Genomic DNA, 24,420 nt, shown 5'->3' on the forward strand with positions numbered 1-24,420 from the left:
ATACAAAAAAAAAATCCTGTAAATATAAAATACACATACATATAGTCTAAATGGAGAATACTCTCAAAGGGGAGGCATTGAAAGAATGGTAGAGGGAGGTGGAAAGGACTCTTCCAGAAAAGTGTCATTTAAGTTAACCTTTGAAGGAGTCCAGAAAAGCCAGAAAATAGACATTTGAAGGGAGATCATTAACAGGAGGCAGCCAATGAAAAAACATGAAGTTCTAGAGTGTCTTATAGAGGGAAGCAAAGAGGATGGATCATAAACTTTATGAAGGAAATAAAATGTAAGGAAAATGGGAGCATAGAAGGAGGTTGTACAAAGTTTTAAGAATCTAAAAAAGGGTTTTATAGATGATTCTGGAGGTTAATAAGAAGTCCTTGGAATATATTTAGTAAGTAGGAAGGGGAGATGACCTGGTTAGACCTACTCTACAAAAATTACTTTGTCAGCAGACAAAGTAGCTTGGAAGGTAGCTTGGAGGGGATAAAGTTTTGAAGCATAAAAGGTTATTATAATAGTCTGAACATGAGGATCTACAACAGGGTATCTATGTCAAGAGAGAAGAGCGCATATACCAGAAATATTGTGAAAGTATAAATGGAAAGACTAAGCAATATGATGGATATGCAGGATAGGTGAGAACAAAAAATTAAGGATTACATCAAGATTGTGGGCTTGAATACCTGGGACAATGATGGCACCCTTGACAGTAAGAAAAAAAGTTCAGAAAAGGTCAGTGCTTTGGAGGGTAAGATAATACATTTTCTATACATCATCTCAATAACTTGAAACCTATTCATTAAGTCAAATTAGCTAACATGATTTAATTTCCTATGTAAGCTAAAGCTATATTTACCAATATACTTGGTTGTTTAACTTTGAATTCAGTTTCATTGTATATCATTGTGTGATCCCCCTAAGATTCAAAGACTAGCTTAGTACCAAAATTTTGTGGGAAAAGTCACCAATTAATTTCACTTAAAACCTATAAACACAAATTTATGGAATCCTTAAGAAATGACTCTCTTGTGTTTTCAACTTTATCTTTCTTCTCCCTAAATTTAAAAAATAAACCACTTTCAAGCTCTGTATAAATTTATGAAACCATCCATGATAATTTAGCTAGATTTTGGAAACAAGACTTTGATATCATATGCTTATAATCAAATTACATACGATTGTCTTTTTTTTTTTTTTTTTTTTAAGCACACACTAAAATTAAAGGATTTAGGAGTCCCAATTTTTAGTCATATGATGTTATGGACTTGCAAGTGATACCATGTGTTGTAAAAAGACTAAGTCTGTTCTGAAGGCATATGCTTCTAATCTTTTAATTAAACAAAATATCTTGGCATAAAAGTTAAGGAAGCCACTATATAACTCTTAACATTAACTTCAATAGTCTCTCACACCAGGTTATAAAAGATATTACTGTATTTTTAAGAGGAAGTAGAGAATCTTAGAGTTACAGTTTAGCTGCTATTCTATAAGAAGTCAACAATAGAGTCTGTTTTCCTTTTGTGACTGGAGAGACTACTGAGAAAGAGAAGGAAGAGGATTCTTTTTCTTTTCTTTCTTTTTTATTGAGGGTGGAGAGTAGGTAATTGGGCTCAAGTGAGTAGTAAGTATTAAGTATCTGAGAGTGGATTTGAACTCAGGTTTTCCCTGACTCCAGGTCCTGGGCTCTATCCACTGTCATCTATCTGCCTTTAGGGAAGAGGATTCTTGCAAAGAGACTTGATTAGTTAGCCTGAAGGAGCTGAATAGGGTGGAATTGGGTTTTCAGAAGTAGTCTTCTGCTGTTATGGTGACTGGCTGTGATCACTCTCATATCTAAAATATTAAAATTACTTATTTCCATTTTTGCTTTTTTCACAGTTAATTGTAAAAACAGAGAGTACTTATGTAGTGCTTTTAGTTTTGCAATATACTTTACATACATTATCTTATTAGAGCCTCACAAAAATCCTCTAAGGTAAGTGTTATTATGATCTCTATTTGACAGATGAGAAAACTTATCAAGGTTAAGTGATTTGCCAGGTGACTCAGGTACTATCTAAACTCAGATCTTACATGCTTCAAGTCTGCATGGTGCACTGCACCATTTTGTTATTTCATATATTTGATTAAACATTTAGAAATGTCAGTATGTATTTAATGAGAAGACTACAGAATTATATTCATATATAAAAAGTAGCTACTATTGGGAAAGAAGGCTTCTCAGTTAAGTAACATTTTTTTGAACTAGACTGGTGGCTCAATTTAGCTAATTGAAGGATATAATGGAATTGTATTAACTAATGAGGAAACAAAACACACTCCTCTCTCGCTTTCACTTGGGTGGTTTAAGATTGAATTAGGAAATGAGTTAAGTAGCAGGATAAGAAGTAATCTACGGTTGGCAAGTAAGACCTAAGAGATCCTAGATCCTGTTTAATCCTGCTACATTATAAAATACATAATCTGATTTTTTGTTTGGTTATCCTACAAATATGCATAGATGACTTAGTCAATATTATCCTGCCTTTCTTGAATTCTTAGAGCTAAGGAAGAGTTAGGGAAAAAGAAATGTTAAAAAAAAATTTATGAAGCTACTGAATCACAGATTCACAGAATATGGTAGAAAAATAAGTTTCCTATAAAATAGGTTAGAGGTTGTCTGAAGTAGCAAAATGATCTGAGAGAAATCTGACAAGGGGTGATATGTGCTAGGTATTTCATACCTCTGTCACCACTTCAATTATCACCTTCTCTTGGACTCTTAATAGAGACAGCCAATAATTCAAAGACCAGCAGCTTAGAGAACTGCAACGATGAGTACACTTTCAAAAACACTGGAAGCTCAGCCCTCATAGCCATCATCCAGAGAAGCAATCCTTGTGAATATTTGACTTGTCAACTGCCTCTGCATGTATCACTGTCTCAAATTCCTTAAGAGCCACAGTTACTCAAAGTTTTCACCATAAAAGTCCTTGGAATTCTTAAACAGCTCAATATCAGAAACAGATATAGTTTAATTAATGGAAATGGCTTCATAAAGAAGATGCATTATCATTTGCTTAGCTGCAGCACCCCAGGACCAATGGGGTTTTTCATCTAACTTGCAATTGAAATCTCTGTTATGTGATTATCTCATTTTAATATGAGTCCTTTGAAAAGTAGGAACTATCTTGCTCTTCTGTTTGTATCCTCAGCACTTAGCAGAGTGCTTTATAACTTGTTCTTCAGTGATTTAATCATTCCTATTCTTTGTGACTTCATGGACACACTAGGTCCTTCTACCCCTACTATTTCTTGAAGTTTTTTCTGATGAGCCCTGTCTTCGTATTATACGGACAAAGTATGGAACCTTGCAGTTTTAGTTTTAGACCTTCCAATGAATAGCCTGAATTAATTTCTTTTTAAGAATTAATTGATTTGATCTCCTTGCTATCCAAGGGACTCCCAAGTTTTCTCCAGCAGCACAATTTAAAAGTGTCAATTCTGAGGCTCTCAGGTTTCCTTATAATACAACTCTTACAAAGCCATACATCGCTAATGAAGAAACCATAGCATTGACTATATGGACTTTTGTCAGCAAGGTGATGTCTCTGCTTTTTAGTATGCTGTCCAGATTTGCTATAGCTTTCCTTTCACACAGCAAGAGACTTTAAATTTCACCATCTGCAGTGATCTTTGAACAGGCTTTTAATATATGATTTTATTTTTTCATTCATTCACTTATTCATCTGCCTCTTTTAATGTTATAGAAAGCTGAGAATTTATCAAGGGAGTTCATTCTGGGATAACTGACTGTAATGACTGAGGAACTAACAAGCCTGAACAGTAATCTGGGAACTTTTTTCCTGTTTTTTTCTTCTGTGTTTGAGATGAGATCAACATAGCACTTAAATGTGCAAAAGAAAAGGCTTGCATAGGAAGTTGGGAATGACTTGGCCTAAATTGCAAATTTTTCCTGAGAAGGAAATTAAGTAGACTCTTCATAAGTTTATAGAAAACAAAAAAGCAGGGGATATTTCCTATAAAGAGCCATACTTTATTTTGCATGCTTACAATTTTTTAAAAAGCTTTGTGCATTCTGACCCAAGCAAATTCAGTATGACAATCAAATAGCCTAAACCCTCTTAATCATTATTAAGACAAATTCAGAGAAGATAATTTTTAAAAGTCAAGTATGCCCTGATGAGAAAATATTTCAACATTTCACATAACTTCAGTAATTGGGCTTTCAGTATATTGATAGTTATATAGGTCATGAAAAACATATTCAGAATTGTTCTTCCTCTCCCCCCTCCAAAATACTAATATACAAAATGAAATTAAGAAAGAAATTAACGCACAGTAGAATGGAGTTTAATTGAAAAATTTTATAGTTGTTGGCATGACTTTTTATAGCAATATATGTATAGCCAAAATGGGACCTAAAAGATCATTGAAACTAAATTCCTATAAATGAGGAAACTAGGGCCCAAATGAAGTGATTTATCCAAAGTTACCCAGTTGATATTTGAATTCAGGTTCTCTTACTTCAGCTAAGGGCTATATAAGCAATGCATAAGCAATTTTCCTAAATAAGAGTTAATATTACTTATAAAATCTACAAATATTTAAGAAGTTCCTATTATATGCCAGGCACTGTTTCAGATCCTGAGGATATAAGGAAAAAAATCAAACAGTCCCTGTCTTCAACACGTTTACATTTGATCACAATATCTAAGATACTCAAAAACATAAAAAACAAAATCCTAAAACACAGGAAAATAAAATGTGAGTTCTTTGAAAACAAGAATTGTCTTTTTCCTCTTTTTGCAACCCTAGCACTTAAACCAGTGTCTAGAACAAAGTAGGAGTTTAATAAATATTTACCAAATTAATAATTTGATAATTTACTCAATTATTCATTTATTCATCCAATAAACATTTAGTAAATGTCTTCTATGTGCAGAGTCTTATACTAGAAACCTTTGGACAAATCAACTTATTGGAATAATAGTCAATTCTGTATTATTGACAAGAATGGGATCAGAAGGTCTTAGCTCTAATCCTAGTCCTGTGTATATTTGGTTAAGTCACTCAGCTACTCTGGGTCTCAGTTTTGTCATCTATAAAATGAAACAATCTCTAAAGATGCTTTCCAGTTCTAATTCCATTAATGCTAAGGCTTAGGACAAAAATGTAGGTTTCTTTTTTTTATGTGCCATTCTTGCCCTGCATCCATCCACCAAGAGGCATATAGTGGGAACAATAGCCAAACCACAAATTCCCAAAGCAATTTCTGAATCAAATGACTACTTTTTTTTTTTACACTATTAAAAGTTGTCTCATTAGACTTCTTTTCATTTATGATTGCTATCAATAGTAAAACAGCTGAAGGATAAAAATAATATATATTTTAAAAAGAGCTTAAAAATTAGAAAAATAGTCATCCTCCAATGAACATGTTTAATACTGAGAAAACCAGAATATAGATTTATTTAATAAAATCTTTTTACAAGATCAAACTACATTAACATAACTTTAACTCTGTGGGAAGATGGAACTGAGAGGCAAGGATGGAAACATACCAGGAAATGGATACCAGAAATAAGACCTCATGTGGCTTCTTTGGACAAAACCAAAAGCTCTTTTGGACAACAAGAGCCTAGATTCCATTGAACATATATCATGGAAAAATATTAGAGACCAATGTTTTACTCATTTGGTTATTTTTAATGGCCTATTGGTTATAGAGATATTTATTCTCACAAAATGATGAAAACACATACTCTAACAGTTGTGTATGACTCAAATAAAAGTAGTAGGTGTTGACTCCCATTTCTTTTTTGACTGGTAAAACATGGAAATTCTATAGACCTAGATTTCACCAAAGCATTTAAAAAAATATCTTATGTTATTCTTATAGTCAAGATAATTGAACATGGACTTAATGATACTGCAACTAGGTGAATGAATAACTAGTTGAATGATAGAAACCAAAATGTAGTTGTTAATGATTTGATTTCAACCAGGAAGAAGGTCTCCAATGAAGCCCATCTAGGACTTGTCCTTGACTTTCTGCTCTTTACCATATTTACTAACAGAAACAGCATGCTCATCAAATCTGAAGATGATACAAAGCTAACACATTAGATAAAAGAATTAGGGTTCCAAAAGCTGTGTTAGGCTAACAAGGTCACTCTGAACTAAATTAAATATTAATCACACTTACATTAAAGTTAGATTAAATATAAAGTTCCATACCTGCATAAAAAAAAAAATCAGTCTTACAAGTTCAAGATCAGGCAAATGAAAAACAACAGTACATGAGAAAATATGGGGAAGGGCGGAAGGGAGATATGGATATTGGATTGCAAAATCAAAAGAAGACATCAATGTGACATGGTTGCCCAAAAAACTAACGTAAAGTTAGGCTACATTAACAGACACAATGTCTTTAATGTGGAGTTCTGAATTCTCCTTTGTGCAAAACATATTTTAAATAACTTGATAAGTCAGAAAGCATCCTATAGAAACTGATTAGGTTGTTGAATGGTCTACAGATCCTACTGGACTAGTAGAGATTCTTTGAAAGAACTATGGAATGTTAGTTTGAAAAAGAAAAATAATTGAGGAGGTAATGATAGTGTCATCCAAATATCTGAAAGATAATGATTTAATTTGATTAAATTTGATCTTTGTGGCTCCAATGCAACCCCAAGTGGATTTAGTACTACCAAGAGTGGAATGGGTTGCCTAGGAATTTAATAGATCTCCTTTTACCACAGACATCTAATGAAGAAGGTTAAAGGACTAATTTTGGGAAGTGTAGTAGAAGCAATTAATATGCATGTATTAAGTATGTACTATATGTGCAAGTCACTATGCTAAGCACTTGTGATATAATGAAAGTCAAGGGAAAAAAAAGGATCCTTGTTATCAAGGAGCTCAAAGTCTAATGGAGGAAACAAAATGCAAAATAGTAACAACAAAATCGCTACAAGGCTATATATACACAAATCACATACAGAATGCATTAAGGATGGGCAGGAATAGATAGCTCTGAAAGTCCCTTCCAATGCTATAATTCCATGAAATGTTCATGGACTTTACCTAAAACTAAAAAGATTGGATTGTATTTGGAAACTTCAAAGTTTTTTTCATTGAACCCAAGTTGCTCCTTAGGACAATAGCATATATATTTAAAATCAATATTCTCCTAGAGAGCAAATAATCTCCTAGCAACAAATCATGTAGTGCCTTAATGTAAGAAGTTTTTAAAAGGGATATAAATTTATTTCTCCAAAGAAAACTTTTTTGATGTTTTAGTGAGCGGAATCAGGAAAACTATATACTATGATTGCAATAATATAAAAGGAAAGAACAACAATAATCAAAACTGAGTGGTCTGAAATTAAAATGTCCAAGCATGATCCCAAAGAGATATTAGAAGGCATCTCCATCTACCCCTTATTTGTAGAAATGAGACACACTGTGGAATACTGTATATAATATCAAAATTTCTTGAAATGATGGTTAGTATTGCTGGATGATTTTAATCCTCTTTTTATAGTTTTCATGGATAGTTCTCTGAAAGGGGGAAGAAAATTGATATCCTGGGAAATGATTTTTTAAAAATTAGATTTAAATTTTATTTTTTAATGTCACACTTTCAATATGGACTTGAGCTTAATGCTGCCTTCTTAAAATATTTTACATTTATATATTTTTGTACCTGCTATGATTCTCCATCACCATGGAAATTGTGAAGGTCAGGAACTTTTTATTCCTGTCTTTATATTCCTATCATCTAGCAAAGTGTTTTGTATAATGGAAGCATTTAATAAATACTTGTTGAATTGACCTTCGTTGAATATTTGGACCTCTAAATCTAAGGTTTGCATTATTTTCTAAAAACTACAGGGAAAAATAAGTAATGGGAGATGAAATATTTATACACATATATGTATAAATATATGTACATAAATTTATACAAATAAACATATACACATTATATTGTCAAAAATGTGACAGCTTTACATATATTCATAGACTCTCAAAGCTGTAGGGAACAACAGAAGTCCTACGGTTCAGTGCATCTCAGGACAGGAATACCTTCTATGGCATTTTTGACAAATGATCACCAAGTGTAGATAAAGGAAAAACTTCCTCAAAAGCTCTGACTGTTGAAGTTTTTCCTTATATCTACACTAAGTCTTCTTAATAATTTTTATCCGTGCAATTAGACAATTTTGTTTCAGAAGAAGTAGGCAAGAGAGAAGTATATTACAGAAAGAAAACATCTCCCAAGATAAATGTGTTAGGAGTTTGTTTATTAAGTATCTATTATATATGAAGCTCTGGTGCTAAGAGGCTGGGAGAGATGGAAAAAATGACCTCTATTAATATAGTCAACCTATCTAATAACTACTAGACAGTTTTTATAAAGCACAATAGAATGATAAAATATAAGTACAAGATTCTATAAGGAAGTAAAGAATTTCTGACTTGCTTGATATCAGAATATACTGACTTCTAGATCAGGCCAATTTTCCTGTACTGGAAAAAAAAAAAGAAAACAGATTTCCTTTAAAATTTATTAAATTTGGTCTGTATGAAAATAGCAAGCCTCTAACTAGAACAACACACTTTATAAGACTGACACAACATTTTCCCCTGAAGCTCAGAGATCTCAGGGTTTGTTGAACACGGAGAGAAAGTGAATATTGGAAACAATACACAGGATATCTGTGAAACTTGTTCTTTCCCTTATTCTCTGTCTCATAGAATTTCAAATTTTTAAAAAGAGAGAGATAACTGAGCACTTACTAGTTCACAATACTGGTCAAATTTAAAGCATCCACCCTGAAGGAAAATAAAGAGACACTGACAAAATAGCCCTCACAATCTGTACAGCCAAAATTATTTCTGGGCTTGTCACTGTAAGGAGGTTTGCAGTACTATGAATATAGGGAACCTTTTCCTGGAACCATGGCAAAACTTTTCAAGAGAAAGAACCATAAAAAAGATTTGAGAAACCCAGATATAAAGAAATAAAATAATGACAAGAATATTTAAAAACAAACATTACCCTATCCTGAGAACCTTTGACCAAATTACAGTATAAATGTGAACATTTCATTTTACTTCTAGAATTCAGTGTATAATTATACTTTGATTCCCTTGTCTTTTCCTTATAGCCTCAAAGGTAATAAGTTTCATTCTGAAGAAGGGAAAGGCAGGTAAAGTTCCACATGGACAAAAAGTAGTGAATAAACCATTCTAATTATTATAATCTTTACTTTGATGACTAATCTGGTTCTTACTGATTATGGGCATCCCCTCTGGCAATAGTCAATAAGCATTTATTAAGTGCCTACGTGTGTCAGGCTATGTAATCCTATCCATGCCTGCCTAGCTTCTGTGACACATTTTTTGCATTTTCCCATAAATTGGGAAATATGCTATATATAGCAAAAAAGCAAAATATACCAAAATATGCAAAATATGAAAGAAAATTCAATTCAGTAATTTGAGGGGGAAAGATCATTTTTGGTTTGGAGGGAAAAGAGAAACCTTTTACTGAAGAGATAAAACAGTTGAGTAAGATTTTGAGTGAAGGGAGAAATTGTATCTTGAGGTTTTTGGATTATGGGTAGGTGTTTATCTGAATAGATGGCATGAACAAAAGCAAAAGGAGAGGGCAGGCCAGGAAGAGAAGACATTACCACTTCTCAGCCTTTCCTTGTCTGTAGCTCTGGAGGGCATAAGTTATACTTATGGTGAACTCTTTATTTTGATTTGTTTCTTCCAATGAAAGAAGACGACCTGCTTTTATTTTCCTGAAGGTTCTATTCCTGATTTTTGTGACTTAAAATCATGTTCCTTTTATACTCATTCTCCACTGAAACAACTTCATTCCTCTCCTCCCCACTTTTCAGATCCCTTGAATATGCTGTCTTCCCCCATTTGAATATAAAGGTAGAACAATTATTCTTTTTTACTTATATTTATATATCTAGTATTTATCACAGTGCCTGGAAAATTGTAAGCACTTAAGAAATGCTTAATTGCTTCCTTCCTTGTATCCCCAGAACTTGCCTGGAATATGGCAAGCACTGAAATAAAGAGTACTTGTGGAATTGAATTAATTCAAAAGCAAAAAACATTTATTAAGCACCACATTCATATACTGTGCTGGACCCTTTGCTAAGTTATATCTTCACAGAATTTATCCTTCAGTAGGGTGGATGAGATATTCCTCAAAAAGCATATTACATAAACTATGATGCATTAATTACAAGGAAATAAAGTGTTATGTATGAGATCAAATTATTGAGAGATCACTGCTTCCTGGGCCAATCTGTGAAATTATTATAGAGAAATAAACCCCATTTTTAAAGTTTTAGTTTATTAGAATTAAATGCTGACCTACTGAATGTAGAGGCTTTTACTGTCACCTCATTTAAACCCCACCCCTTACCTCCCTACAGCAACTTCAAATCATTGCTCTTCCCCCCCCCCCCCCCACCCTCCCCAAACCACTAACAGATTTTGGCAGAGAATAGAGCTGGAGGGGACAGATGATAAAAACTGAATTTGTTTGACCTAGTTTGTCACTTGCATTAACTGTTCTATAAATTTAACATCCTACAAATAACAAAGCAAACTCTGGAGACATCATTTAATAATTCATGCTAGTGGCTTTGAAGAGGCTTACCTTGACCAGAATTGTATATTGCTTTTACAGACTTTTTCACTTTCTGGAGGGCAGTTCTATCTTGGTCTAGAGCCTAAACAAAACCAAAACAAAAAGTAAAAATAAACAAATGAATGAATGAATGAAGAGTTCATTAATGAAAAGAAATAAAGAACCAGCCCTTTCTGCATTTGCTTTTCCTAAGCATACGAACAAACACCACATGCAGTGACATATTTATAAATAGCTAACTTCAGGCACTACAAGTACCCTGAATGTGTTGACAGAGTCATCGTGGGAAATCTTTTGTCACTCAGTCCTTCACATATATAAGCCTCTGAGAATCAAGATGATGATGTGGCAGTCACTCAACATAGAAAGCTTAACACAGAGAACTATACCAGTATTGGCACAAAAACAGTAGAAACAACACTGAAATGAACAATTTGGGAGAATTGATTTTCAGTCCCAATTCCATCGTTCAGTAGCCATGTAAACCTGAACAAAACACATCTTTGATTCCCATTTTCCTGATTCATGAAGAGCGAGAGAAATAATTTACACTATTCTGTACCTGAGAGAATTGTTATGAGGATCATATGAGGCAACTAAGGTACACAGTGGATAGAGTAGTAAACCTGGACTCTAGCTATATATAGTATATCACTTGAGTTCTATTTACCTGTTTTCTCAACTTCTCAGAGTTGTTGTGAGGATCAAATGAAATAATAATTATAAAGAATTATAATTATTAAATATTATATTTCCTCTAGTAGTCTTGGTTTTGGTTATTGTTGCTTTTTTTTTTTTTAAAGGTGGGGAGTGGCTTTCTTTTGTACTCCCATTACTTAGTATAATACCCTGCATATCTGGCAGGTAGTAATTAATGCAGGTTAGTTGATTATGTAAAAAATGAGCTATTGTTGATATTATCTCTGGATATATATAAAAGAATTAATGTCCTAATCTCAGTCTTCAATGGGGAATTTAAGAAAATACATTTAAAAATAATCTACAAATAGATATAATTGCATTATTATATTCTCTGGGACTCAAAGAAAAGACTGGAGTAAAAACTTTTGGGATCTCCTCTGGTTTTAAATCAATGATCTTATGACCTCTAAAGTACTTTTCAGTTTTCATTAAATTTGATTTAACAATGATAAGAATAGGAATTGAACTAAATGATGTTTAGACTCTACAAGTCTATAAAAATTAGTGGAATAAAAGTTCCCCACTTTGACGTGAGATTGGTCTGGTGCTAAATGGGAATAAGGGTTAAAGGCAGAGCTGAGGCAAATTTCTATATATCTGAGGAGGTTAGGTTTGGAAATTATTTTGCCTTTGTGCTGTTGTCCCATGTAGATTTTAGGTTTATGCTGTAACATGTGCATGTTGATAAACATGTGTGTTTATATGTAGAACATATACACATAAATTCCACAAAATATACTTCTCTGTTATTACTGTTTTAAAATTAACATTTGTGATTTAAAAAAAAAATCTAATATCTTATTAAAAGTCAGAGTTAATATACATCACTCTGTGTACTCAACACATCTGACCACTGCCTTTCCTACTCCCATTTCAAGTTTTAATATATAGATCCCCTTCTAAGGCATGTAGGATGAATAACATGGACAATATCTTATAGGCAGAGTGGAGTCATAGTGGAAAATAGTAGTTCTGCTTATCTGAGTGAGTGAAGAGTGAGAGCTATGAGAAAGATACAAGAAATTAGGATTGTTTGGAATTGTATTTCTGGCTATGACAAGTCTAAGCATTCTCGGAAAAAGCAAAGACATTAAAAAATATTTAAAACATTCCTTGTCCATTTTTAATTGCATGGTCCCATTCCCATTTTCCTAAACTATGACAAATAAAGCACTGCATAGTGGAAGAAGCACTGGACAAAAGCAAACAGATTCTGAATTCTTCTAATCTTGATTTAACCACTGAATAGTCATATGATCCCTGGACAGAACACTAGACCTTTGGGTCTTAATTTTATCTCCTATTAATGAAGCAGGTTAGACTATATTACTATGATGACTAATATTATAATAAATAATGTCATTAATGCTTATTTTTAAGCAGGCAAAGTAGATTTACTTTTGGAAGGACATACCACTATTATCACCATTATTAGTAATACTACTAAGATCTCATGAGTTCTATTTACTGTTCCTTGTTTTTTAATTTATTTGCTTGTCACATCCATGATTAATTAACAACTCGTGCATAAATCAAAAATGAGAGATAGGTTAGTTGGTATTCTGTGTATTAGAATGGTTCTGTGATTTTACAGATTCAGGGAATTCCTAGAGAGGAAACACTATACAGATTAACAGTTCTTTTGTAACTTGTGTTCTCAGAGAGTTGTCTGGGAAACTTATAGGTATATATGTTAAATAAGACTTAACCAGATTTTTCCTGATTTCAAGGCCAGTTTCTCTATCCACCAAGTCAATGCTATCTCTTGATATTACATAAATGACCCTCATCATCATCACCACCATCACTACGACTACCATCATTTTCACTAAGATAATATGTTATGGCATATTGTGGTATGTGGTATGTGGTTGTGGTAATTTAAAGAATATCCTTGTACTCAATAAAAGCTAGCTATAAGCCTACAGGACCATGTTATATCCAAGTTAATATTTCACTGCCCCAGGGCAATCTTCTACAACCTCTAGATATTATAAACTTGTCATGAAGCTAGAGATCTTCAACAATGAAATAAATTTACATATTAGGAACTCCTCATACTAATAAAATTACTAGGCTGAACCCCTCACCTTCAAAGCAGTAATAATAAAGCAGCTGGCATTTATAGTACTTTAAGATTTCAAAGGCACTCTACATAAGCTAATTTCATTTGGTCCTCATAACAACCCTATGAACAAATAGCACTATATTTTTAAAATTTTCATTTTACAAATGAAGAAATCAAGTCTTAGAGGAAGTGATTTGTTTAATGGTTAAGAAACAACTGAACCAGACCTCAAACATGCTTTCTGATTCAATACCTAGTCTTTTAAAAACTTCTTTTTAAACTACAGGAGAAATATAATGATCATGACAATAATTCCAAATGAGAAAAATAATTATTTAAGGGGCATAGCTACAACAAAGACATTCTTCCTGCTTCTGTGTATTAGTAAAATTCTTCTCCCAACCTTGCCCAAAAACACATACAGAATTTACAGAATATAAGAACATACTTCAAATTCAAATTTACTTTTACAAGTAAATTTACATTTACAAAAAAAATTACATTTACAAAAATGTACTTGACAGTTATAGCAAGGACTGGTGATGCTTTATCACCTTGGTACATATTTTTACAGCATCATGCTTAATGGAGAGAAATGTTCTCATTTGAGTAAGCAAAGTTTCCCTCAAGTCTTCAGATTATGTTTCACTTTGCTACAAGCTTCACTCATTTTCATTTTCATCTAAAAGCCACATTTATCAACAATAGCTTATGAAATGACCACAAAGGGAACCTGATAAACTCCTAAAAATTCCTTAGAATATGATCTATTGAGGTTAGACTTTCCATGATTTACAGGATGTATTTGTCATTCTTTTAATAAAGCAGTTGATCCTTTGATATGAAGAAAGAGTTCCTTGAGCCTAATCTTCACTCTAATATTAACCCCCATTTTTAAGTTTTGAGCAACCTTGGCAGAAATGTGGTCCAAATCTCCTATGAGGAGAGTATATATTATTTAATTAGCATTTAAGAAAGCACTTTGAAGGTAAGAAGGTGCTAAAACTTTTCAATGTAATGTTACAATTAAATCTAATTGTATTTAATTTTAAAATTATTTATCAATTATATTGATAAATTATTTATCAAGTATAAGATACCATATTACATATAATGTGATAACAATAGATGAAAAATGTAAATCTTCCAGTAAGGGTCACAACTCAGATTCTAATGAAGCCCCCAAGAAGAATTCAACAAATATTAAGTATTTTACCATGAACAATACTCTGACAATAAAAAGATGAAATGAGAGAGAAGGTGGGAGAGAGGGAGGGAGGGAGGAATGAAAGGAAGAAGAGAGGGATGAAGGAAGGAAAGATGAATTCTTAAGGTGCTGACTATGGCTCAGGAAGTATGCTAAATCCTTAACAAATATTAATTCACTTGAGCCTAATAACTATCCTGAGAAGTTGGTGCTATTATTAACTGACCAGAACCAAAAATCCCAAAGTTCCAAGATAATACAGAACATATTACTTACTCTAAGGTGATTTGAGTATAGACTTGTTTAAAGACCAGAGGTTTCTAAACTTTTGTGGGGACTATCTCTGCAAAATCAAATCATCTCGAATATACTAGCCACCCATACTTATTCGCACTTGTTACAGAAAAACAAAAATATAATGTCTTAGAAAATAGATCCCTTCTCCCTTTTGCCCTGCCCCAAAATAGATCCTTACCTCACTAGAGAGAACACAAAGAAACTTGAAATGGTCATTGGTGATGTTTTTACAAAAATGAATTAATTCCATAAATAAAACCGAATATTCTTGTTTTATTTTATATATTAATTTTATGAATGAGATCAGCCCATAGATCATTTGGGTAATCCTAAAGAAATACTATTTTTTAGAAGACAGAATCAAACCTAAAGATAGTGAGTCCATTAAATATAACTATCCTGGTCAAATGACTAGGTTAAATTAATATCACTTGGTATTTCTCTGGATCAGAGGCTTAGTAAAAATTAGGTGGTCTTTGGAGAACAGAACAGAGTATTATAACCACATATACACTTAATAAACTATTATTTACTCTGGAAGAACTAATAAATAATAGTTTATATAGTTCTTTAAGATTTGTAAACACTTTATCTCATTTAGTATTCATAACATCCCTATGAAGAGTATACTATTATTTGCATTTTACAAATGAAGGCTCTAAAGTCAAGTGACTTGATCAAGATCACACATCTAGATTACTGTTTAGTAAGATTTGAACTCGGGTTTTCTTAATTCCTTTCTATCAACATATTATGCCAACTAGCTGTCCAGTTATACAACAGAGTTGCCTCTCTTTTCAATAATTTAACAAGCATTCATTAAATATCTTTGGTATGCAGAAAAAAGATAAATAAAATTTATATAAAACATGGTTCCAGCCTATATGGAGATTACAGTCCATTTGGGAGGTATGAAACATATATTCATAAATACAAAACAATAATTTCACACAGTGCATAATAAGGACTAAAGTGCTTTGTGAATTTCAGGGATGAAAAGTTAATGTTAAAATCTAAAATTTTTACTTGGTATGTTATGGGTTATGGAAATACTGAGGATAATAGCAGGTACAAAAAAGAAGAGGATATTTATTTTAGGGAGCCAATCAAAAGGCTTTTACCTGAGAAAAGGAGGCAGTCTCTTACACAAGGATAAGATGTTAAGAGGTGGATTTGGAGTCAGAAAAAAAATGGGTTCAAACCCTGATTCTGTCAACTGATTTCTGGGTCTCAGTTTGCTCATAAATAAAATGGATAGGTCGAAATAGAAAGCTTCAGAATTCCTTACCAGCTCTTCATCATTTTATGAATAGATAATCTCTAAAGGCCCCTCAAAATCTAAATTTCTACTTTACAAAGAAAAAATGATCAAACTATAGTAAAAGCTTACTATTTGCATTAAGAGGGCCCAGAATGAAAAGTGAGCTTAGCTTCTCCTAGAACACTTAGAAAGTGGTAAATCTGTCTCATTCATTATTTTTTTTTTAAGATTACAAAAACTGCTCTTACCATATACAATGTTCAACAAGTTATCAGATGCATTAAGCATTTTCCCTCTACTTTCTATCAGCATGCATAATGGCCTGGATAAAGGGTGGAATCTGACCTGAGGCAGCACAAACTAAGTGGATTATCTTGAACTACAGAAAGCCCACAGTACCCCCAGAAGAATTTCAAAGGTTAGGGATGAAGAAAAAAGTTCAGTATTCTCCCTTCAGCAATATCTTCTGAAGGATTTTAAGAATCCATTCCACTGATATATGTTTACACTACAAAACTCTGTGTATGTGTGAGAGAAAGAGGGGGAGAGAGAAAAAGAGAGAGAGAGAGAGAGAGAGAGAGACAGAGAGAGAGAGAGACAGAGAGACAGAGACAGAGAAGGTTAAGTCCCGAATGGTGTTTTGGACAGTGAGAAACTAAAGAATTGATTCCTTTGGCAAGCAGAGAGAAGCCACTGACAGAGATCAGTTTTGCTCCATGGTCCCATCCTCTGGGAAGATCATGCAGTTTGAAATCCAAGTTATGTCAAACCCCTGAGACCCACCACTGTAGAGGTCTGGAGCAGTCTCATCTTGCCACACCTGGTCAGGAATCCCAGTCATGTCCCTGAGGTCATGACTTATGGGTCATCCCATGACTGTGATTCTTCTTTGGGTCAGTTTACCACAACACTCTGCCTCATGATGTCTTTCTCTTTACTTCTCCTCCCCCATGCCACCTGGTATCTCCCCTAACTCCAGTATGCTTCTCAATCCCACTTCTCCCTAGAGAGCTAACTGTCTTTTAGGGTGCTAAGTCCTTTTCAGGATTTAGCCTACCAGCTAAGGTCATGCCCCAATCTCATGGGAAGTTCCCTTTCTACTGGGAAATTGTGAGTTCCACAGAGGAATTTGTTTTTCACATAAGCTCCCCCACTCTATTTCATATTTACCATTTCTAGTGTCTACTATATCCCTTAATTTTGTCTATAACTTCTTTCCTAAATTAATCTAGTTTTTGCTAAAGAGAATGGCCATTGTGAATTCTTCATATGACCGAACTCCAACTTTGGTGCCTATCATCATCTGCTGTCTATATTACCTCAAACCACATCATTTTGGCCCTCAAGCCACATCAGAGAGACTGAGATGGAGACAGAAAGAGGAAAAATGGGGGGGGGGGCAGGAGAGGGGCAAAGAGGGAGAAGGAGAGAAAGAAGAAGGGGAGAAGGAGAGGGAAAAGGAGAAAGAGCACACAAAAAGAAAGCATTTTTACATAAAAGCAACTCCAGCAAAGTTGGCCATACCACACACTAACAAATTCATCCAGCTATGTATTGAAAGCAGCTAAAGTAAGCTTAAAGTGCCCATGACACTTCATCTTGATATCTGGATTTGTTTATTGTTTTTAATATTGCCATTTACTTACACTCTCAAAACTATCATTTTACCCAACCTAAAGACAATGGCATTTATCTTCATTACTTTTGCAGTCACAGTCAAAATCTAATCTCTCAAGGGCTTATTATTATTCAAAGAATTTTGAACGGTGTCCTCCCTGCAAAGTAGGTGCTCTACCTTATATTATAGATGTTTGTCTCATAATACAATGTAATTTTCTACTATGTCAAAGTGACAAAGATCAAATTCAAACCTAGAATAACAAAATCCTTAAATTAAAAAAAAAAAAAAAAAAGGATATCAAAGGTTACTTAGTTCAATTTTAATCCAAAACACAAAATCTCAACCAAATGTTCATCAAGTCTCTGCCTTAAAAATTCCCAGTGCCAAGAAACTCATCTTATGAGACAATCCATGATGTTTTGGGTAGCTCTAATCATTAGCAATTTTTTTAATATATTGAATCTACTTCCCACCTCAACTTACTAGTTTAACCTCTGACATTACACAAAATAAATCTTGCAGATAATATTCAATCAAATATTTGAAGACAACTGTCCCTTAAAGTCTTCTTTTCTTCAATGATTTTAAATGATCTTCTTAAGACAAAATTATTAGATCCCTCATTATCCTGGTCACACACTTTTGGATATGATATGAATTGTCACCATCTCCCCCTAAAATGGTATTCCCATGCTCCTTTCTTGAGTAGAATTTGGCCTACATTAAGGTTTAAACTTTTTCCATTCATAACCCCTTATTGCCCAATAAATTTTTACAAGACCAGACCACAGGTACATAGGTATATAAAACAGGTACATAAATCAAGCATTTACTGATAATAAATCATAATTTCATGACCCCCACATTCAGTTACAAGACCCCATATGGGGTGTCACAATCTACAGTTTAAGAAGCCTTGGGAGAATGCATATGTCTCCCTGATTGATAAATGGTCAAAGCAGCTTTCAGAAGAAGAATTAAAACTATCTATAATCCTATGAACCATGGGTTGCCCACATGGAGTTTGAATGGCACTAATTGTTAGGAATGGCACTAGCATTAAACTTAAATGATCTCTTTGCAATTTTCCCTGAAACGAATTCTATCTTCTAGGATCAAACAGGGAATACCTCCTACATGTCTTTAAGGTAACAGCTCTTACAATGCCTAAAAGATGGTAATCATAGACTTATATATATAGAACGGGAACTTAGAGGTCATTTTACATGTGGGAGGTTGATGCCTAGAAACAATAAATGATTTGCCAAGGTTGCAAAGGTAACAATGACAATGAAACAAGTTGAATTTAGTTCTTGAACTTGGACAGACAACAAAGTGAGTATTTTTTCTACTTTATCATTGTGCTGCCTCCCTTAATCTTCTTTTCTCTAGGCAAAGCAATCCTAATTTCTTGCATAATCATGCACTTAAATTGAGTCCTTCTTAGAGATTTTGGATCTTGTTATTTTATCTTTATGAGAAGAAGAAAAGGACTGTTGTCTTTGAGAGAATCTAAGTTGAGATAAAAACTAAGAGAAGACTAAGAATTTTGTTTTTAAAGAAACTTACAGAGTTAACATTAATGGAAAAAGTCTGTGGAAGACAATAAATGGTTAACTGCTAATGGTCAAAATAAAAGACAAAGTAACTTATGAGAAGAAGTCTGTGAGGGACTTGGAGAATTAAATGGCACCTTTGAGAGACACTATGAAAAAACTGAGTTTAATTCTTATTCAGTGGAGAAGACAGTCTGTTTACTAAAAACATCTGATGAAAATTCCTGAGATGCTTTAATCATCATCCTGAGAGAAATGAAGTGCTAGACTGAGGTTCCAGAATTTTGGAATAGTTAGCACTTCAAGCTATAGGTGAGAAGAACCTTTGGCTGTGAGCTTTTTTTCAGGTGATATATTATTGAAATATTTATCTATTTCTTTGTATTAAATTAAATTAAATCTATTAAAACAGTATAAAATGGGAACAATGACATTTGCCTAAGTCTATGAGAGTAGAACTTGAGACAGAAAAGAAAAAGCTTATAAGAAATGAGACTTCACTATTTTTTATAAATGAAGGTGAGGGCTCAAAGCTAAATGAATTTTACTTTTTAATTACTTTATGACTACTTTTACTTCATACCTTCTAGATTTCCTTTGAATCCAATGAACTCAATAACAAAGTAAAAAGTTAAGAGGTAGACTGAAGGATGGAAGTTTAGTGCAATTGTCATCAAAAACCCATGAGATGTATTCCATCCATTCTCCACCGCCTCATCTAAGTGATTGCTATGAGAAGAAGACAAAAATCCACTTCACTTAAATATGGCCAAGAGATCATTATCCACTTAGGTAATCAATGGGTACTTGATAACTGGACTTGACATTAATGCTGGTATTTTTTCTTCTTAAATTTTGTTTCATTGATTATAGTTTGGAAGCAACACTATCTGTCATCAATTGCAGAATATCTAATATGGGCATTATTTAGGAGCTTACCTGAAAAACACCACCATAGAAAGTGTCAAAGAATTCAGAAAAGCATTTATGCAAAAAATGGCCTCCCAGATGATTTTGAATGAACTCAGCACAAAGAAGACTGGGTTACAGGTTTTTGGCCTTGAGTATTCAAAACAGGTATTTGGAGAAAAAGCAGGAAGAAATCAATCAAGATGTATATGTGGTTATACCACCCTAGGTGGGTTATACTTGACTGGCATGTCAACTAGTATACATTGGCCCTTACTTGTAAATATTTTGACTAGCTTTGTGGGTGTTATTCAAAATCACGGATTTCCTTTCATCAGTTGATTAGCAGGTAGCCTAACATTTAGCTTTGTGTAAACTGGGAATTGTAGCTTTGAGGGATTTACATCTGTAGAGAATTACAGCCTTGATTCCAGGCAGGATTTTTAGCAAGAGAGACAGAAAAAGAGAGCGAGAGAGTGAGAAAGAGAGAGACAGACACACAGAGACAGAGATAAAGAGCATGTGAACTCAATCTGCATATGCAAAAAAAAAAAAAAAAAGCTAGCATTTTCAAAAGCAATCATGTCAATCCAAGTGAAATATAGGGCTTGCAAAAGTTTCTTTCTGTAAGTTCAATTTTAATATGATTAACAGAAGAGGGTGGTAACTATTTCCCTTTAGATAATTGATGGTCTAGTAAAATACTCACTTGTCTCCAAACAAGACACACTTTCCTGTCTCTGTAACATTATTCATAATATCCCCGAACCTAGCAGGCTACTCTTTCTGTCATTTCAAAGTACTCCCCCAATCCTATCCAATTGAAGCCCCTATACAAATATTTATCTCTATGAGGCCTATAGTTAGGATCCCTAATATGAATTTTTAATAATTTTTAATAGTTTTCACACTTCTTATACATTCTCATTTTAATCTGCATTATAGTCACCCAAATATGTCTTATCTCCTCTTCTAAATTGTAAATGCACTGAAGGAAACTTCTATTTTTTGTTTTTAAATCCCCCTCAGCACCCATCACAGTGCTCTCTACAGAGCTGGAATTTAATAAACATTATTAGGCTGAATGAATGAACTCGCAAAATAGCTTTAAAATGTACTTCTGAAAATGAAATTTGCTTTGTGCTTTTGAAAATACAATTTTTAAAGATAAGTATTTATGATAGACTCCTAAGTCTTTCTTCAGATGGTGCATCTTACTAGGGACATGACATTAAGTTCTCACGGAGAACATTCAAACTCCAGCAATTGTACAACAAGTCCAAGTATGGGGACAATGACAGAGATGTCTATCCATCTGAGGACAACCCTATATGAATTCAGACAGGCTTATTACCTAACCTTGTTCAAAGACAGCTAGAAGATTCTATTTAAGACTTTTCAAAATCATGTTTCAAAAGTGAATTTTGAGAAAATGAGAATTGCATTTTTTATTTTCTCTAAAGATGAGAAAAAAAATTTAACATTCATCATTATTATCATGTCTATGGAACCCAAACTTAGGTGAAGTGGTTCTACAACATGATTTAAGTGATTTAGCTTATGAGCTAGATTCTACACATCCTAATTTCAGGCAAGTCTGTCTCCCAAAACAGAAACAAATCAAAGAAGACATTTTCTACTGACAACACATTTTTTTTGGTCAGTCATTTCAGTGAAGTCCAATTTTCTCTGACCCCATTTGGAGTTTTCTTGGCAAAAGTACTGGTGTACCTTGCCATTTCCTTCTCTAGTCCATTTTACAGATGAGAAAACTGCAACAGTGTTAAATGACTTGCCTAGGGTCACATAGCAAGTGTCTGAGGCCAGATTTGAACTCAGGAATATAAGTTTTCCCGATTCTAGGCTTAGTACTCTCTATCCACCATGCCAGCTAACTGCCCATACTGCATTGTTACCTGGAGATTTTTGTTGTTGATGTTATTTTATTTTATTTTATTTTATGCTTAACTAGTGTCAGATACAAAAAACAAAAACAAAACAAACTTTTACTTGAACTAAATCAACTGAATAACTGCCAGGTAGGAAGATTCCGAAGTATAAGAGCAATGGGCAGTGGGCCACTCAGGACTTCCCACTGTCACCTAGAAAAGAAAGAAAGAAAGAAAGCCTACCTTAAAGTTCTGTAAAGTTCTGAAGAGATGTTAAATGCCATAGAAATCCAGTAAAATAAATAAATAAATGAAATGTACCTTTGGCAATTTTCTTGCTGCCCCTTGAACTGTACATTTAACAAATTAGCAGAATATTGTTTTTCAAGAGCTACTGTCTAGGACCAAAGGGAAAAAAGCTATAATCACAGCAATTAGCTTTGTGAACCTCTAATTTCTGTTGAAGTTCTAAAGTTTGGAGGAGCACACCCACCCACAAGCACGGTGTTCTTTCATCTTAAGACAATTTAAACTCCATTCTTGGGAAAATAATAATTATAGGTAAAACAAGGTATTGAGGAACTAAGAAAAAAAGCAGTCATGGAAACATTGTTTCCACTTTTTAATATGATAACAGTCCTTTAAAAGAATGAAATAAAAACAGCAAAGAAGTTTGCTGATTCACATCTCAGGATTCAGCAGCATTTATTATAGTACTGCTATATTTAGAAGGCCCACATAGGTTTTAAGTATTCATGGGGGATCTCTCTTTTCTAAAAAGAGATGCTGAGAGGGAAACAAATAGGGTTCTAATACAGAACTAGATCCTTTCTGGGTTCTAAATTTAATTATTTGTATAAAAATCTTGTTAAAATATTAATGTTGAAGAAAGTTGTATCTAAGAACACAGATTAATCGATCTAGCAAGAAAATTAACCTTCAGAATAAAGCCATAAATTGAAAGATCACCTTTGATGCCTAAATATGAATCCCCTCTACAATATCTTTCATTAAGGCTTGTGTTGGATTAAACAGAATAAGAAGCTAACAAGGTAGAAGACAATTATGGATGATCAGCTTTCTAATATACTTAACTCATGTCTATAAAAAAGCAATTTGCCCTGACTTTTAAAAATTAGGAAAAAAGAAACTAAGTCCCTTACATTAGTACTTAAAGATGATAACCCAGAAAAATGCATCCCAGAAAAATGTATATGCCTCATTTTTCTTAAATATAAATCTGCTAATTGGTATAAAATTAAACTAAAGAAGTTGTATTTTTAATCATTCCTTCTAACAAACTTATTTAAGTTAACTTCAATTTTTTTTGGAGGCAATAGGGATTAAATAACTTTTACTTAAGAGAGAAACTTATATACAGCTTTAGTAGTAGAAGGGACGTGAGAGAGTCTAAGCCATTCATTCTGAGAATAAGACCAAATATATCTAAAATCACATAATTAGCAACAAAGACAGAATTTGTTGAATTCAGGTTGTTCTTGGACTCCAAATCCATAAATCTCTCTACTGTACTGTTCCATATACTTTATTGACACTAGACAAAAATGTTCCTCATTTACACCTGTTCCTGTGTTTTTTCTATGCTAGGAATAAAGTATATTGGTCAAATTGCTAAAGGAAAAAAAAATCCCATCCATTTTCTGAAAAGAGTAATTTCCAATCTAGGTCAGAGGATAAATATCTCCTTTCAAAGATGACTTTTAGAAAACGTTGACATAAGGCACTGGTAGACATTAATGATGTTTCAAACCTTCCTGTATACTAATACATCATATAGACCATGGGTTATAACACCACAAAAGCTTCTTCTGTGTCCATTTTCACAAAGGCCAGACATAGATCAAAATGTCACAATAATCCTAGCACTCATCTTTTGGAAAATGACGGCTGAATGTAATTTAATACCATAGTTAGCTCACAGTGTGGGCATAATGGAAATGGACCATTTTGTATGTGTGGTAACCTGCTATGTCATCTAGGTCTTTTCACAAGCAATCTTTCAAATAAAGAATGCCAAAGAAAGCAAACTAAAACAGAAAGCCTCATGACAAGGGTGACGCTTACAGACAAAGGCATCTATAGATTTAATACTGAACAAGCAAGTGAACAGAGCCAGAAATTATTTAGAAATTTCAAACTAAGGCTAAATCATAATTTATGTTGTCTACAGTAGAGAAGTGACTTTTTTTTTGGCTAAGA

At 33.4% G+C, this 24,420-nt stretch overlaps 1 protein-coding gene across 7 annotated transcripts in view; it reads right to left on the bottom strand.

The window, feature by feature from the left end:
* The window catches only part of ASAP1 (ArfGAP with SH3 domain, ankyrin repeat and PH domain 1), a 459,738-nt gene that overhangs the window by 187,885 nt on the left and 247,433 nt on the right, over positions 1-24,420 (bottom strand). For all 7 annotated transcript variants that reach the window (XM_031947203.1, XM_031947200.1, XM_031947198.1 and 4 more), the window contains one exon: positions 10,700-10,772. In XM_031947203.1, coding sequence (XP_031803063.1) covers positions 10,700-10,772 — 73 coding nt within the window. The remainder of the gene's footprint in view (positions 1-10,699; positions 10,773-24,420) is intronic.

This window comes from Sarcophilus harrisii, chromosome 1 (assembly GCF_902635505.1).
Source record: "Sarcophilus harrisii chromosome 1, mSarHar1.11, whole genome shotgun sequence".
Classification (NCBI taxonomy): domain Eukaryota; kingdom Metazoa; phylum Chordata; class Mammalia; order Dasyuromorphia; family Dasyuridae; genus Sarcophilus; species Sarcophilus harrisii.